Genomic DNA, 13,742 nt, shown 5'->3' on the forward strand with positions numbered 1-13,742 from the left:
GTGCCTCGCTCTCAGTCTCTCTCTCTCTCTCTCTCTCTCTCTCTCACACACACACACAAAAAAAAAAGTCATTACAAACACAAAAGAGGAAGACAAGACTGAGATAGATGTCAGAAGAGACTCTGAATATTGCACTAGAGCACCAAGAAGCCAAAGCAAAGGGAAAATAGCAGGAAATGAAGGAGCTGGACAGAGATTTCAAAGGGCAGCTCAAAAAGACAACATGAAATATCATAATGAATTGTGCAAAGAACTGGAGTCATAAAACCAAGAGAAACTGAAAGAATAAAGTCGAGACTCAAATTGCAATACTTAAGGATGCTGTGGGCAGAATACTGAATACCCAGGGAGCATCACAAGAAGATAGAAGAGTATACAGGGTCACTGTGCCACAAATAATTGGCCGACACAGAAGAATTTCATGAAACAACACGTGATCAAGAGACAATGGTGATGAAGGAGGAAGTTCAAGCTGCTCTGAAGGAAGTGGCAAAAAACAAGGCCCCAGGGATTGATGGAATACCAACTGACATATCCAACAAACAGATGCTGCCCTGGACGTGCTCACCAGGCTGTGCCAAGAAATCTGGAGGACAACCTGACCAACTGACTGGAAGAGACCCATATTTGTCCCATTTCCCAAAAAAGGTGACTCACAGAGTACAGAAATTATAGAACAGTATCACTCACAAGCAAAATCCTGCTGAAGATTATAAAAAAATGACTGGAACAGCACGTCAGCAGAAAATTACCAGACGTACAAGCTGGGTTTAGAAGAGGCCATCACACTAGGGACATCATTGCCAATGTCAGATGGATCTAGGCTGAAAGCAGAGAGTAGAAGAATGTCTAGCTGTGTTTCATTGACTATGTAAAGGCATTTGACTGTGTGGGTCACAAAAAATTGTGGCTAGCTTTGAGGAGAATGGGAATCCCAGAACACCTGATTGTGCTCAGGCAAAACTACCTGGATTAGGAAGCAGTTCTCAGAACAGAGCAAGAAAATACTACCTGGTTCAAGTGTAGGAAAGATGTGCATCAGGGAAGCATCCTGTCTCCATACCTTTTCAATCTCTATGCAGAACAGATCATTCAAGAGGCTGGGCTTTATTAGGAGGAATGTGGCATCAGGATTGGAGGAAGACTCATCAACAGCCTATGTTATACAGATGATACAACCTTGCTTGCTGGAACTGAGTAGGACTTGAAATGCTTGCTGACAAAAGGTCAAGGACAAAAGTCTTCAATAAGGATTGAAGTGCAACATCAGGAAGACAGAGATTCTCACCTCTGAGCTGTTTGGCAGCATCATGAAGATGGAGAAGAGACTGAGGTTGTTAACAATTTCAGCTTGCTTGGCTCCATTATCAACATTCTCAGCACCAGCAGTCAGGAAATCAAAAGATAAACTGCACTGGGAAAATCTGCAGTCAAGGACTTCTCCACAGTGCTGAAGAACAATGATGTCAGTCTAGAGATTAAGGCGTGCCTGATTCAGGGGATGGTCTTTGCAATTGCTTCCTAAGCATCAGAGACAATGTCTAAAGGTGATAGAAGAATTGATGCCCTTGAGATATGGTACTGGAGAAGAGTATTAAACACACCATGGACTGCTAAGAGAACAAACAGGTCTTCCTTGGAGAGGGTGAAACCAAGTTTTTCCTTAGAGGCTAGGATTTTGAAGCTTCCTTTGACATACTTTGGGCTTCTGGCCAGGAGAGATCAGTGCTTGAAGAAGTACATCATGCTTGAAAGGGTGGAGGGACAGTGGAAGAGAGGAAGACTCTGGAGGAGATGGATTGACACAGCAAATAGGGTAATGAGAGTAGGTGTATTGGAGACAATGAGATTGACTCAAGATAGAATAGGATTCAGAGCTATGGTACGTAGGTTTGCTGTAAGTCATGGGTGACTTGATGGTATGTGACAGAGCCACTACAAAGCCCCTGAGCCTGCTCCCATGCTGAGCTCTGAACCAGGTCACACTCGGAGCACTGGCTCTGCCTGGACGCACTGAATCACAGCCTTGCTCAAAGTCTCAGCCTGATTCTGGTCCCAGTCACTTGCTGAGCCTGATCATGGCTACACTGAGCCCTGATTCTGATCACACGCTGATTGATTCCTCATCCTGGCCAAGCACTAAGCCCTCATGTCAGTCATATACTGATTCTTGACCCTGCTCACACACTGAGCCCTGGTCCTGAGCGCTTACAGCAGCTTCTCAGACCTCTTCACCCAAACTCAAACGGGAAGGTATCCCTCCAGCAGGTTCTGAGGACTGGTGGACCCTGAGTGCACCCACCCCTACAAGCCCTCCAGCCCCATGAATACCAGATCCAGGCGGTGCACCCCCTTCCTTGGGAGGAGGCTGGGGTAGGGCTGTGAGGAGGGAAGAAATGGAGAGATGGCAGGGCCTGGTATGGAGGTGCGGGCACCTAGCACAGAGGCATGGGACTGACACGTGTGCGGTCTGGTGGGAGTCACACCTCGAGAGGCTGTGAGAACAGGGCACAGAAGCAGCGGCCACTTTGAGTGGGACTGATTTACCCCCAGCTTCTCCTGGTCAGCGCTGGGCAAGGAACAGCCGTCCACTTCCTCACCATAAGTCCCATCTGAAGGCAGTTCACGAGAGAACACTGTGTGGGTTGTACAGGAAGGTGACACCCCTGCAGAGCTGCCAAGGAGACCCCGCATTCCCTCTTTCCTAAGCCATGTCTGTTGACCCAGCCACCCCGGGTCCTGTCCGGTTAAGCCTCGGAGCAAACACGCAGCTGCGAGAACAGCTTCACCACAGGTACGTCCAGGCCACTGGGGAGGGTGGGCTCGTGTCCTGTCCACAAGCCTTAGACCCTCAGGTGCTGCGAGACCCCACCCCCAAGCAATCTGGTCCCTGGACCAGGGTGCTCTGGGTGGGTGAGCCAGCTAACCTGTGCTGCTGGGGCCCGAGAACCTGGACAGCAGAGGGGCACATGCAAGGCAGGGCAGGAAGCACCAGGCAGGGCTGCAAGGGGCAAAGGAGACCGTGGCAGGAAAGTGGGGGCAGGCACCTTCCTGAAGGAGGCTCAAGCGGAATGGGGAGGGGCCCTGGACAATGCTGGGCGGGAGGGTCAAGGAAGGGGCATGTGCTAGGTGGGGCCAGGGAGGGTTGTGCGAAGGGCCCCCCTCCCTGACCAGCCCGGAAGGAGGTGTTCAGGTGGGGCGGGGTCCCCTCCACCCCTGGAAACATGATTGCACTAATCCGTCCACAGACCGGTCTGGTGGCACTTGGTGTCCGCTACACCCAGCAGGCAGTCAAGCAGAGCTCACAGCGGACAAGGGACCATGCAAGAGATGCAGGGGACTCGGCTGCTGTGTCTGATACTGGTGGTGGCGGCCTGCGGGGAGCCGGGTGAGGGCTCCCCTTCCATAGTCCCCAGCAAGGACCCTGATGGAAGGCCCTACAAAGAAAAGGGATGGTCAGCGGGAGCTGAGGACAGGAGGGAGGTGCAGGTGGGCTGGGGAGGGGACAACAGAGAAATGGCAAAATGGCAGCAGGGGAGGGGCAGGTCCAGCCAGACCAGGGGGGTGGGCTGCCACCTCCCTGGGAGTAGGGCAGGGTCTCAACGTAAGTGATCAAGGTCTGATTCTGAGGGTCACTGGCCGGAGAAAAGTGTGGGGCAGTTGGAGGGGAGCCTCAAAGGGACGTGGGCAGATCAGGGAGGCCTTGGCCTGAGAGGGGGGGGTGACCCATGCGTGGACTTAGGGACTGAAAGGACACATGGGGGAGCCACCCCAGCCCCCCAGCCTGCTCATTAGGCCCCACACTCATCCTGTAACGTCTAATGACTGAATAGATGGTTCTGTCCTTCACAAAGGGAAGACACAGATCCCTGGGGTGAGGGTGAGTGGGCACCTGGACCACTCAGCTGTCTGGGCCAGTGGGAGCTCCCTCCAAAGGGTAGGGGGCTGCGTGGAGCACCTCAGCGCGCCCGCGGCACCTACCAGCAGGTCCCCCCCCCCTGTTCACAACAGCAGCATGTGGCACACCCCATCCATAGTTTTCTTTCAGATCCCTTAATCTCTGCCCCTGGGCCGGGAATTTGCCGAAGGGGATGCTGGGGATGACCTGTCCAATCTCCCCCTCAGCATCTGTTATTCTGAGAGGCCACAATCTGGTCCCTAACAATCCCACTGCTGCCTCGTCCTGGCCTAAACCTGACCGGTCCAGCGTCAGCCTCAGGCTCGGCTGAGCCCACCCTGAACCCACTCCCAGCTCAAGATATCTCTGAGGTTTGGCCAGGGGTGACTGGGCCCCCCAGATCTGAGCCTCCCCCCTCCCCAGGCTGCCTAGGGGACTTTCCAGGGGGGCAGGACAGGTCTTCTGAGATTCCCCCTTCCACCCCCAGCAACCGCCCTGAAGTGTTACTCCTGCTTCGAGCCCACCAGCATGTCCAGCTGCCTCGACGTGGTCACCTGCACAGCCAACGAGACCATGTGCAAGACCACGCAGTACTCCCTGGAGACTGGTCAGTGCACTGGGTGGGCACCAGGGACACCTGCCACCACCCTGTGAGCAGCCCCAGGTGGGCGGGCACATGCCAGCACACACATTCCTGAGAGCAGTTAAACCTTTCTCCCTCCTTCTCCCCTCCTTCCCTCTGTGGAAGTGCTCTGTAACAGAGAGGTCAGCAGTTGAAATCCACCAGTCACAGTGACGGAGAGGGGCAGCAGTCTACGCCCCTAAGAAAGAGAGAGACCCTGTGGGCAGCCCTGCTCTGTCCTGCGAGGTCACTAGGGTTAGGAGAGCCTGCTGCCCTCCTTGGGTGGACACTGCACTGCAGGCCTCTATCTACCAGCCACGTGCCGGCGGGAGTCTGGTCCATAGGGCAAGGGGCTCCTTACTGGACACCCCGTCGGCCCTGGTGTTAGTTACCCCTGTGTGTGAGGGGAAGGGGGACGAACGAGGGGAACTAAGGCCCAAAGTGACCCCCGGTGGGCCCTGCCCAGATGACTCTGGGGCACTGGGCCCTTGACTTCTGATCCTTCTTGCTCGCCCACAGGGTATCCATACCTGGGGGACTTCACGATGACCAAGTCCTGTGCCAGTAAGTGCCAGCCTTCCAATGTGGACAGCATTGGCCTGACACGACCAGTGTCCTGCTGCAACACTGACTTGTGTAACGTGGACAGTGCCCCCACCCTCGGAGGTGCTGGAGGCCTGGCCTTCATCCTGACATTCATCCCTCTCTGGAACCTTGGACACTAGGCCTTTGTGGCCCCACGGCCCAGCCCACCCATGCCCAGTGTGGTCTTAAAGAAGCATGTCCGCACGAGTCCTTCTTTTTCTGCCGACACCCTGCCTGCCGCCCGTGTGTGGACCTCGCGTCGGGTTACCTCTGCTGACAGTGTCCCTACATGTTATTTCCCTGCTGGCACCTGTGATGTGGCTGAAATTCCATCCCACAAACAAGGAGCCACTCACCTGAGATACCCCCCAAGACAGGCCTCCACCTCCAGGCCCCCAAGGCCATGGGGTGAGAAGAGGGCAAGGCCATCAGAAGGGTGGGCCCTGGAGGACCTCCTGGGGGAGGTGGCGTGTGGGCAGGCTTTGAACAATGAACAGAGGAGAGGGCATCCCTAGCGGTGGCGGCTCAGGACCTGGGCGTGCTCCTGCAGGGAGCAGGAGAGCCACTGACACATTGTCCCCCGAGTGGTGAAGGCTCCCCACCTGCCTTCTGCAGGCTCACACACACCCCTCCCTCCCAGCCTCCTCCAGCCTGCTCCTCAGGTTCAAGGGTAGAATCAGCACTTGTAGAGGAGGGCCCCTGGGCCAGAGTCCTGTCCTCAGGCCATCTGCCCAGGCCACGCTTCCCACGAGGGCACTCGTCCCTGGGAGGACTGACCACCTTGGGCCTGGGTGTGTGCGGCTACGTGTGTCCACATGCATACACGTATGATGCCCTCCTTCCAACTGTACAAATGTGCATGCATTCCACAGATTCCACTCACGAAGTTCAGAAAATGGCCAGGCCCGGCCCTCCCACCCAGCATGGCCCCACTCCAGCCAGGGAGGACAGGGGAGGGACAACAGCTGACCAGAAGGGGAGGGACCTGCTCTGTCCTCTGCCCAGGTGGTCCCCCAGTCCTATCCCAGCTGGCTCCCTTGCCTTGGCTGACCCTCTGGGTACCAGAGGGCACCAGCTTCCCCCTTTCACTCTGAGGTGGGAGGTGGCTGGGTGGTCCTCAGCCCCGCAATGCCCCACGCCAGGGTCCCTCTTCCTGACAGCTTGCTGTCCCTCAGCCATCCCCCTTCCCAGGTCGGGGCAGGCAGTAGCTGAGACTTGAAAGAGGGTCTGTCCTGAGGTGTTCCCTTGGGACTTGTGGTGGGTACTGCTCCAGACTTCCCCCTCGTTCTGGGAGGGGGAGCCTGGAGCCTAGGAGGCCAACCAACCCCGGCCCCCAACTCCACGACATGGGCAAGGCCTGCAGAGGCCACAGTCCCCAGATTCTGAGCAGTTCTGAGGTCCACCCCAAACCCCAGGGATCTCACCACCACAGGCACATAGGACAGAGCCCCCCCTACTCCCCCCCCCCCCCCGCGTAGGCCACCACAATTGGTCTGGAATGCTGCCTGGGGCAGCCTCCTGGGGGGAGCTTCCTGGCTGCACTCCCATCTGAGCCGATTCTGAGCCTTTGCCAATGGGGAACCATTCTCAACATCTCCTCTGACCCTCTCAACTGGATTTTTCTCACATCTCTGATAAAAGGGGAGTGCTGGGCTCAAGGGTCAGCCTGTGACCAGAGTCAAGGTTCAGCAAGTGACAGGGACCTCGGCTCAGCGTGTGGCAGGGACCCAAGCTCAGCAAGTGACAGGGATCTAGTTTGAGGGCTCCTCTGCCCCCTCATTCTCCAGCTGGGCCCCCAGGCTCTGCAGACCTATCCCTTTCCCAGGCAGGGGCAACACTCAAGCTGAAGGTGATATAGACTGGATATTCCAGGGATTCCTGCAACCTCGATGCCCTTGGGAACCCAACCAGCCTTTGTTGCCGACAGTCCCTGGTCACCACAGAGCCAGGGATCAGCCGTGGCCCTCCTCCCTTGAATACAGCAGCCTTTCAGGTGACAGAATGCAGCCCTCTGGTGTCACATCCCGGAGGGGAGGGATCTGGGTCCAGCCTCAGCTATGGCATCCCACAGCTGGCTGGAGCTGAGGCTTCGGGATTGAAATGGACCCCCCTTAAACCCTCTCACTCATGGTGCTGGGCCAGAGGCCCCATCATTCACAGGGGTGTGGAGTGCTAGGGAGGGAGGGTGGTCTGAGGGCTTTAGGAGATGTGAAGTGAGGAGTGACCTGGAGGAGAAGGGCAGGGGGCCCATGAGCAGGCTGCTGCTTTGATGACACGTCTTCTGAATCTTGACCCACATCCCTCATTTCTGCTCACGTTTCATCAATAGAAATCCCAAAAGCTTACTAGGGAGTTCCCTTCTCCCTCCCGCCTGTCACTTGTCTCTCCTTGCCTCTGTCCCAACCACTGCCTTGTCGTCCTGGGCGCCTATGACAGCCATCTCTCCTCCTTCCACCCTCAGATCTTGTTCAATAAGCACTGAGAAATGTCCAGGTAAAAGCCTTCAGCCCCTGAAGCCCAGAGGAACCTGTTGAGCTATTGGAGGCTCACCTATGGCGTATGGCTGGTTCTGCAGGTGGAGATCAGGGAAAAGACTTGCCCATAATGAGAGGTGGCGTGAAGCTGTCCACCAGGGAAATCTGACAGACAGATGTGCACCTGAGGGTAGGCTCTATTTTGCCTTAAACGGAATAAGCTCTCCATCACAAGCAAGTTCATGTCTATGCTGGTATCTCTGTCAGAAAGGCTAGAGAAGGCGGCTCTGACCTGGGAGTCGAGGCTGCACTGCAGTCATGTCTGTGGGAAACAGCTTCCTCCAGCCTTGATCTTCACCTATCCACCTACCTGCCGATTATCCATCCACACATCTCCCATCCACCCATCCTTCTGTCTGTCCATCCATCCATCCATCCATCCATCCATCCATCCATCCATCCGTCCTTCCCTCCATCCATCCACCTTCAACCACATCTCTCTCCACTGACCCGTTGATTATCCACCCATTCACCCACCCACCCAGCCAGCCATCCTCCCCATCCAACTATCCATCCCCAATTTTTTCAACCACTTACCTACCCATCTACCCATCGATTATCCATCCACTCATCCATCCATCCATCCACTCAACTCGTCTGCACACCCACCCATTCATCTCCGGCTCGCCCATCTTTATCCACCCACCCATCCATCTATTGTCTATCATTTTATTGTTCAGCAAACACACATCATCATGGCTTTGTCAGGGCTGCAGGTGGAAAATTCTGACTTGTCTCTCCACTTGATGGTCGAGTTGTCCAGCAGGCCAGGCAGGGGAGGCACTCAATGCCAAGGGCAGGGTTGGATTGGGCCAGAAAGAGAGGTAGCTGATGCCAGGTCCTGATGGAGATAGGCTAGACCTGGCAGAAGCCTGGGGTTTGGTAAGAACTTAAAATGTCAAGCCTAAATGGGGTGAGTGCAGCTGAAGGCTGTGGTGCCAGGTAAAAAGGTTACAGTCATGTCTGGCAACTCAGCTAGACTGGGAAAGGAGCCTTCAAGGGCCTGCCTTCTCCTGGTTGAGACAGGCAGGTCTGGAAGACCAGAGGGACGGACAATGAGAGGGTCCCCACTAGATCCTCTACCCTGCCAGCCTTTACTCACATGCCCTCACTCACCTGCCCAGTGTCCTCACCCCAATTTACACACATCCATCCATCCACGTACCTATCTAGTATTCCCATACCATCTCACCCATTCACCTGTGTGTCCATCCATCCATCCACTCATCTATCCATCTATCCTCACAGCTTCACAGGAGCTTCTAGTGTGTGGAGTCCAGTGCTGGCCAGTCTGTGGAATGCCCACCCCGAGGCGGCGGTACCCTGGGCCCTTTGAAGACGAGGACATCAGGTTTAGAGAAGAAAGCCACTACTCTCGTCTTACGCTACTCTTGACCGTGCCCAAACCCTAGTTTCTCAGTTCCACACTCAGGACCACGGGGCAGGTGTGTTCACAAAGCCGAGGGAAGGAGGGTCACTACTTAAGTGGAGCACAAATCCTGTCCTGCTAGGCCCAGTCAGACAGCATCTGAGTACAGGCCTACCATCCACTCATTCATGAACCTACCTATCACCCACCCCACCCCTCACGGGTGTGCTCATCTATGTCACTCGGCTGTCCACTCATCCACGTGTCCATCATCCACATACATCTCACCTGCCTGTCAATCCATCAACTCCCTCGTCCATCTATCCAGTAACCATCCACTCATCCATCCTCTCATTTATCTGTCCACACAGCCCACCACGTCTCTCCATCTATCATCCACTCATTCATTCACTCCTCACCCATCCATAGTCCATGTATCCAACCCCCCACCCACCTAGCATCTACCCCTCCACCTCTACCATCCATCCCTCCACTCACCAGGCATCCATCCTTGGTTCTATTATCAACCCATCCACCTACCCAACCATTCATTCACTCTTCCTTCCTTCCGCCATTCACACCTAGATTCATACACTCACCCATCCGTCAGTCTCCCATCATCCATACATCCACTCACGTACCCATCTATGTCCCATCCCTCTATAAACCCCCCATCCAACTATCCATACATCTATCTCTCTGCTCATTCATCTATTTCATTCTTCCAGTGCAGTCTTCATTCTGGTCCTACTCTGAAGCTCTCTTTTCCTCCAGGCAGCCTCAACCATCTCTCCAGATGCTGGTGTCTCCCTGTCCTCAGCACGGAAAGGACCTGCTGGCATTTCCTATACAGTATGGGCTACACCATCCACATCACTCTGTCCAGATGGAACCCTAGCTAATGGGGACTGTCCTCGTGGACCACTCACTAGCTACCTGGCACTGGCCTGGCCTCTCTGGCTCGTCGCCACAGCTTTTGGGGTGCTGCTCCTGTGCCCCATTTACAAGGTGGCTCACCCTGGCCCTGGTCTCACAGGAATCAGCAGGGCTGGGGTCAGGTTCTGGGGCCACACCTTCCCAGGGACTCACGCAACATCCTGGGCAATCTGTGGCCCGAGCCTGAGACCGGCCCGCCCTGCTGCCAGCTGGTCTGCTCCTCCCATCTGCCATCGATGGTTTGATTTATTTGATTTACCATGACTGCAGTCTGTCCCTTCACACACTACGCCCTTCCCACACTTCCTCCCAGTCACCTAAGACCCGTGCACCTTGCCTGAGCTCACAAGGCCGGCTCATCCCAGCCTACAACGGCTCTGAAGATGACTGCCAGGACAGGGCCCCTGTGCTCCTCCTGCCGACTGGAAACCGGAGTCTGCAGAGACAATGGGCCACCCTGGGTCACACATGGAGTCAGCCGCAAAACCAAGCCCAAGCCCAGAGCAGCACTCGCCAGCATCCCATCCCTTTGAGATTAGGTGGCTCTCCCAGCCTGAGCAAACCCTCCATGAAACCGTTCTCACAGCCAGGCTCAGCCTGCCACTTGCCACCCACCCATCTACCTCTCGACCCACTCGTTCATCCAGGAATCCTCTCGCCCATTCATTGCTCTCATCTGTTCTCTCAAACATCCATTCAGCCACTCACCGTTTTTATCCATCCATCCATCCATCCGCACGTCCGTCTATCCATTCCTCCCTCTCTGCACCCATCCATCCACACAGCCATCTATGAAAACCTTAGGACAGAGAGAAGCCAGAGGAATTAGGATTTTGAGTAAGACTGTCCATGGCAGTCAGTAGAAGGGGATGCGGTGAAGACCCAGTCCACAGCCACATGTCTGAGAGTCCAAGGGAGGTCCTCGTGGCCCCCGACACTATCTTCCCCAGGCAGCTAGCCTGACCCGTTTCTGTGGATCTACTATTGGGAAAAGCAATGCCGTAAGAGTATGCGGTAAAGAAAACTGACGTTGGCTTTGGTAAATTTGAGATTAAGCAGAACTAGCCCTGGGTGTGGGACAGGAAGGCCCCTTCGCACTACCTGTCCTGGCTACATACAAGGCAGGCACCCAGTGGGGTTCCAGTTAGGGTCCCCAGGAATGGGGTCACCCTGGCTATGTGGCCCTCAAGGGCAAAGCTAGGACTCCACAGGAGTCCAGGGGAGGGGTCTGGCCATGAGGAGAAGGGTGGACTGCTTGGCTGGTGGGGTCAGCTCACTACCCACTTAGTGATTTGCATGTAACAGTGCTATGGGGATGGTGACACAGGTGAGCCCGTGCTTACCTGGCTTATGGGCACTCCAGGACTGTCCATGTGAAAAGGGACTTTGATTCTGCTGGAGGTAGAGGCTGGGAGGCAGGACAGACATCCTCCAGGCAGAACCTCCAGGGGCAGCTGACCTTGCTAAGAGGGGGACGAAGGGGACTGTCCCAGAGCTGTGCCCACACCCTCGCCCTCAGCAACAGGCAGTGTAGGCAGAGGGACAGCGGTGGCTGCAGGGCCAGGGAGGAAGGGCTGACGGGTGACGAGCGCTGATGGGCTCACTAGCCCGCCTCCTGACTGGGGCAGCCGGTTCTGGTCACCGCCCAGCAGCAGAGCCTGTGGGCCCGGGTATAAATCGTCCTTGGCCACATCTCCCAGCTGCTCACCTCCCAGGATGGCCTTGAGCTGGGCTGTGCTCACCCTTCTGCTCCTGGCTGCCTGCAGCATGCAGCTTGGTAAGGGGGTCTGGGGTGGGACAGCCGTCGCCAGGCCTGCTCCCCACCTCTTCAAGGGGTGCAGTCCCTGCTGGGCTCCTCCCCAACATGCCATGCCGGGACACCTGCCTCCAAGGTCTGCGGTCAAGGCCCTCCTCTGGAGGGAAAGCAAGGCAAACATACTTAGGGGGAGGGATTCAGCTGTCAGCCAAGCAGAGCAGGAAGGCCTGAGGGCCCGGAGAGAATGGCCCCCAGTTCCAGGTGCTGACACCCTGCCATGTCCCCCAGGTGCCGCCTTCAAGTGCTACTCCTGCCAACAACCCACCATCATCTCCTCCTGCAGGAAGATCACCTATTGCAAACCAGTGGACACGGCCTGCAAGACCACCATGGTCAACGTGCCATCGGGTGGGGCCGGCTCAGCTTCTCCGGGCCCCTCTCCCCTCATCTCCACCTGCCCTCCCCCACCTCCTCGTGTCCCGCCCTGGGGGGAGGGAGGCAGTGTGTCGGGGACCCCAACTCCACCTGTCCCCTCTCTGGCAGCAGGGATGTTCAATATCACTGGCAGTGCAGGGCCATCTCCCACATCTGGGCTTTTAGGGGTGGGGCCCACAGCTCTCAGGAGCTGCTGGGTGGGACGGTTGGAGGGCAGCAGGCAGCACCCGCGGGGACTCTGACGCTGTTGTCCCCACAGAGTACCCCTTCAACGGGAAGGCCATGGTGACCGGCTCCTGTGCCAGCTCCTGCGAGGCCACTGACCCTGACAGCCTGGGTGCCTTCAACCCTGTCTTCTGCTGCTTTCATGACCTCTGCAATGCGGAAAAGGTGACCAGGGGCAGCACGCGGCCACACGTGGGGCGGGAGGACAGCAGCCCTTGGGGGCCTGCTCTGTCTGCCCTGCTCCCTCCAGATTTCTAGACAGTAGGCTCTAGGGTGGGAGAACCTTCAAAGAAGGAACGAGGTGGAATCCATTCTACCCTTGTTCCCCAGGCCTTCTGAGCCCATTTCACAGATGCAGAGATTGAGACCAGTGAGAAGCGTGCCCGTGTCTGCCCCTCAGCAAACCAACTGCCACCATCCCAAAGCCGCAGGAATCTCTCCCTCCTGTCTCCTCTCAGACTTGGGGTGTCACCCCACCCACATGGCCTCAGAAGGAAGCTCAGGGTGTCCTCTGAGGTGGGTGTCTGGCTCGGCCCCATCTGGGGGCCCACACTCCAAGATTCGTCTTTGTTCTGTCAAGAGTCCATCATGTCCTCCTTGGGCAGGGCTAGGATGCTGCTCGTGTCCTGGAGCACCCAGCCCAGTGCTGGACGTCTGGCTGGAGGCAGGCTGGACCTGTGGGAGTCCCAAGCTGTCTGGCCTACAGGGCTGGCTGTTTGCCGGAATCATCCTTGGGATTCAGAGGACCTGGCCTCAAAAGCCCCTGCCTCTTCCATGACGGCCCCCAACCGGCTTCATCAGTACATCAAACAGTCAGGGGCTAAAAGCCCCTGAAAGGACACTGGCCTGGGACACAAAAAGGAAAGCTCCAGGTCACCTTCCAGCTCTGTCCAGGGAAGTCTTGGATTTCAAAGCTCCAAGGCCACCCCAGCCCGTGACCCTGGACCCTGCTGGCTCTGGCAGGCACTGGGGGTCAGGAGAAGCAGCAGGCAGGGTAGTGTGGCCACCACCTCAGGACCCCATGAGCTCACTCAGGACTGGGCCTCCCACAAACACCTGAAGCGGACCTACCTGGCCCCTGCCGCTGTGCCTGCCACACCCTGCCGGAGCCGCCAGGAGCCTGCCCAGGGCCTGACTGGCAGCCTCATGCAGGGCAGAGGGCAGAGTGAACCACTGAGCTCTCTGCGGTGCCCTGCAGGGCTAAGCCACACTGCACCACCAGCAACTCCCTCACCAGCCCAGTCAGTCACTCTACATCACAGGATGGGGTCCTGCCCCATATACTCCCAGTCTTTGAAGTCAAGCCAACCCCCAACCTCTACTTCCAGCAGAGACAGCAGGGAGGCCGGGCTGCCCACTGGGGACCCACTGGCCCCACCTGA

At 56.6% G+C, this 13,742-nt stretch overlaps 2 protein-coding genes across 2 annotated transcripts; both read left to right on the plus strand.

The window, feature by feature from the left end:
• Positions 1-3,330: 3,330 nt before the first annotated feature.
• On the plus strand, positions 3,331-5,245 carry LYPD2 (LY6/PLAUR domain containing 2). The gene is made up of 3 exons (XM_006879443.1): positions 3,331-3,388; positions 4,386-4,505; positions 5,040-5,245. Exons 1-3 carry the CDS (start codon positions 3,331-3,333, stop codon positions 5,243-5,245), a joined length of 384 nt encoding a protein of 127 aa, XP_006879505.1.
• A 6,415-nt stretch (positions 5,246-11,660) lies between these two features.
• On the plus strand, positions 11,661-13,742 carry SLURP1 (secreted LY6/PLAUR domain containing 1). The gene is made up of 5 exons (XM_006879444.1): positions 11,661-11,721; positions 11,989-12,108; positions 12,395-12,525; positions 13,324-13,525; positions 13,651-13,742. Exons 1-5 carry the CDS (start codon positions 11,661-11,663, stop codon positions 13,740-13,742), a joined length of 606 nt encoding a protein of 201 aa, XP_006879506.1.

The sequence above is a fragment of the Elephantulus edwardii genome, unplaced genomic scaffold (genome assembly GCF_000299155.1).
Source record: "Elephantulus edwardii isolate Elephantulus edwardi_28Jun2011 unplaced genomic scaffold, EleEdw1.0 scaffold00003, whole genome shotgun sequence".
NCBI lineage: Eukaryota > Metazoa > Chordata > Mammalia > Macroscelidea > Macroscelididae > Elephantulus > Elephantulus edwardii.